This window comes from Camelina sativa, chromosome 6 (genome assembly GCF_000633955.1).
Source record: "Camelina sativa cultivar DH55 chromosome 6, Cs, whole genome shotgun sequence".
Lineage (NCBI taxonomy): Eukaryota > Viridiplantae > Streptophyta > Magnoliopsida > Brassicales > Brassicaceae > Camelina > Camelina sativa.
In genome coordinates this window covers 4,516,037-4,518,807 of record NC_025690.1, presented here as the reverse complement: position 1 = coordinate 4,518,807, position 2,771 = coordinate 4,516,037, and the positions used below count along the sequence as shown (strand labels likewise).

General features: G+C 35.5%; 1 protein-coding gene across 2 annotated transcripts in view; it reads right to left on the bottom strand.

Annotated features, from left to right (window-relative positions):
- The window catches only part of LOC104790395 (putative pectate lyase 11), a 3,899-nt gene extending 1,553 nt beyond the window's left edge, over positions 1 to 2,346 (bottom strand). Inside the window, exons 1-4 of one of the 2 annotated variants that reach the window (XM_010516145.2) lie at positions 2,130 to 2,346; positions 1,140 to 1,582; positions 746 to 1,046; positions 6 to 144 (exon numbers count right to left, since the gene is read on the bottom strand). In XM_010516145.2, the coding sequence (XP_010514447.1) occupies positions 6 to 144; positions 746 to 1,046; positions 1,140 to 1,582; positions 2,130 to 2,272 (1,026 nt within the window). In that variant the 5' untranslated portion in view covers positions 2,273 to 2,346. The remainder of the gene's footprint in view (positions 1 to 5; positions 145 to 745; positions 1,047 to 1,139; positions 1,583 to 2,129) is intronic. The other variant, XM_010516144.2, reaches the window with a different exon arrangement.

Sequence of the window (2,771 nt, the reverse complement as noted above, 5' to 3'; positions counted from 1 at the left end):
TGTACCTCTTTATTAAATCGGGTGTTCGGGGCGAGAAACCTATTGCCTTGGCTATATATCGTCGGAGAAGCACTTCCTCCAATTGCATACATTTCCCAGTGAGTATAATCATTGTTCACTACATGGAAATATCCATGCCTGCACCTGTTTAATTATTTATAACCAAAACCATAAACATTAGCATTTTACTAACCTTTTCCTTTCAATTTTTATGGTTTAAAACAATTGAAAAAATGTTCTCTCTCTTAGTTTTCTCGAATTTCTCATATCAATATTATTTAAGTTTTTATGATCTCCCTATATCCAATGTACGAATATAACAAACGTCAAAATTAGCATTTCCAAGCATATATATAAAAAGTATAAACAAATAATACACATATACACTCAATTCTGCATTGGCATATATACCGCTATCATCTTTCTCTTATTAATCCACTGGAATTAAGTGGAAACGAATACGAAGATATAACGAATATGGCCGACACTTGTTTTTGATTTAGTGGTACAATATATTCATCAATTCGTATCTCATTTAATAAAAAGAATCTTCTATATATGGTGGTTAAAAGGTCTCATTCCGCTTTTGTTGACTTCTTCCATACTCTATACTATAGTCCCTAAAGTGAAGCTTTCACATTCAAACTACTCTTTATACGCGTGCTTCGCATACAAGCCTAATATAAATGTATTCTAACTACTATTGATACATATGTGTGCACGCAATGAAGGGTAAAAGAATTACCGTGGCATTCTTTGAACGAGTCCTTCTCCGAAATGGTTAAACGCAATTGTGACTTGCATGTTCTTGTCCTGCGTGTAACTATCGCTATGCCCTAAAAGCATGACCTTGTCATGGTGAGTCATGTGGTTGTTCGATATGGTTATAGCCGTCGAACCGTGTATGGCGTCTATGAGTCCATCATCACAGTTGGACAACGAGCAATGGTCAATCCACACGTGTTTCCCTCCAAATATCGCCACCGCATCTCCATCGGATGGGATCCACAATCCAGTGTGACGTGGACCATCTCTAATCATGCCACCTACAAACACAAAATATTATTAGCATGTATATATATTAGAAACATTTGTATTCATTATATTAAACACTTGCTAAAAGTATAAATTTGCCTCACCTGGTCCTGGTTTGCAATCATGGATGTTAATGCCATGAATGATGATGTTGGTTGCATAATGGATCTTTAAGCAAGGTCCATTGGAAATGTGAACACTCGAGCCTCTACCATCGATGGTCTTGAAAGATGTGATGATAAGTTCTTTTTTTAGCCTAATAACCATATCTCTCTTGAAAATGATCCACAATGGTTCTTCTTGTGTGACTGCGTGTCTTAGAGTTCCGGGTCTAGGGTTCACCGGATCGTCGTTGGACGGATCCGTAACTACATAGATTCGACCATCCCGCCCACCGATAGCATTTTTGCCAAACCCGATAGCACAATCTGCTAGCCGTTGGCGGTTTGTTTCCCAATTAGGGTCACACCGCCAACAATCATCGATAGGATTTCCGGTTCTGCAAGTTAGGTAGGCCAAGCTCCTCCTTGTCGCATTGAATACACTTCTACAAAGAGAGAGAAAATAGACAAAAATTCTTAATAATTACATAACTGATTCTGTAAATAAATGTGAAACATTTAATATGTGGATAAAAGGAGTACGGTTGAAGAAAGGAAATAAATAAATGTGAACATATTATGTCGGTTGAGGAAAAATTGTTGGAAAATTGGCCAATATATATGCACTAGCGAGCTTCACTTTAACCCTTTGTGATATTACAGATATACAGTAGTTCACATAAAGTCCTTTACTGGGTAACTATCATGTGAACCATAGTGAAGCTTAGTTTTTGTGAAAAAGAGCTTTCTTAATTAAAAAGTTTAGACGTTTAGTTTACAAAATAATTGGGAACTGAATCTGTAAAATGTGAGCTATATATAGTAATAATAGAACCAAAATCATGTTAGACATTGTTAATGGAATAAAATGTCGCAGTTTATTTATATACATAATAAATGTATCATAATAACATTTGAATTTCACAAAAAGCCACATTGTTCTATCAAACTTGAAATTATCATATTCAAAGCTTTGTTTGAAATGTGACGTACCTGTTAACTTCGTCAACTACAAGATTTGAATCTTGAACATGGGCCAACGACGAACTCTTAGAAAATGCAATCGTGTTGCAGATTGATAGAAGAAGTAGAAAAGCGTAAGCGACATTAGAAGACGAAGACATTATTCTAAACATAGATGGAGAGAAAAGGTAATAAAAAGAGAGTTCGTGTTTTTGTGTTGAAGCCTGTTTTTGTCGGAAAGTATTTAAAGAGGAAGAAGAGTTCCGGGAGTGAAGGCGTGATTTATTTTTAAACTATTTTCGTGAGATATACAATATAGTTTTTATTAAAATTCACTATGGAGTTGGGACCCTACGTTATCGTAATTTCAGGTGAACATATAACAAACGGTTAATGTTGTGAAACCGTTAATTGGGCTTAGTAGTCAAAAAAGTATTTGCTTAATGTCAACCTTATTGACCTCCAACGATGCCGTTTTAGGAAATTCTTCAATTTGTCTCTCTCACATTTGCAATCAAAGAAACCAAATCACAGGATCAAATTTATGTGTGTTTAAACGAAATGATGACTCTTTGTGAAAGTAAAAACCTACTAACCGTTAATTGAGCATGGTAGTCAAAAGTAACTGCCTAAAGTCAACATTTTTGACATTGAGAACGATGCCGTTTCGTG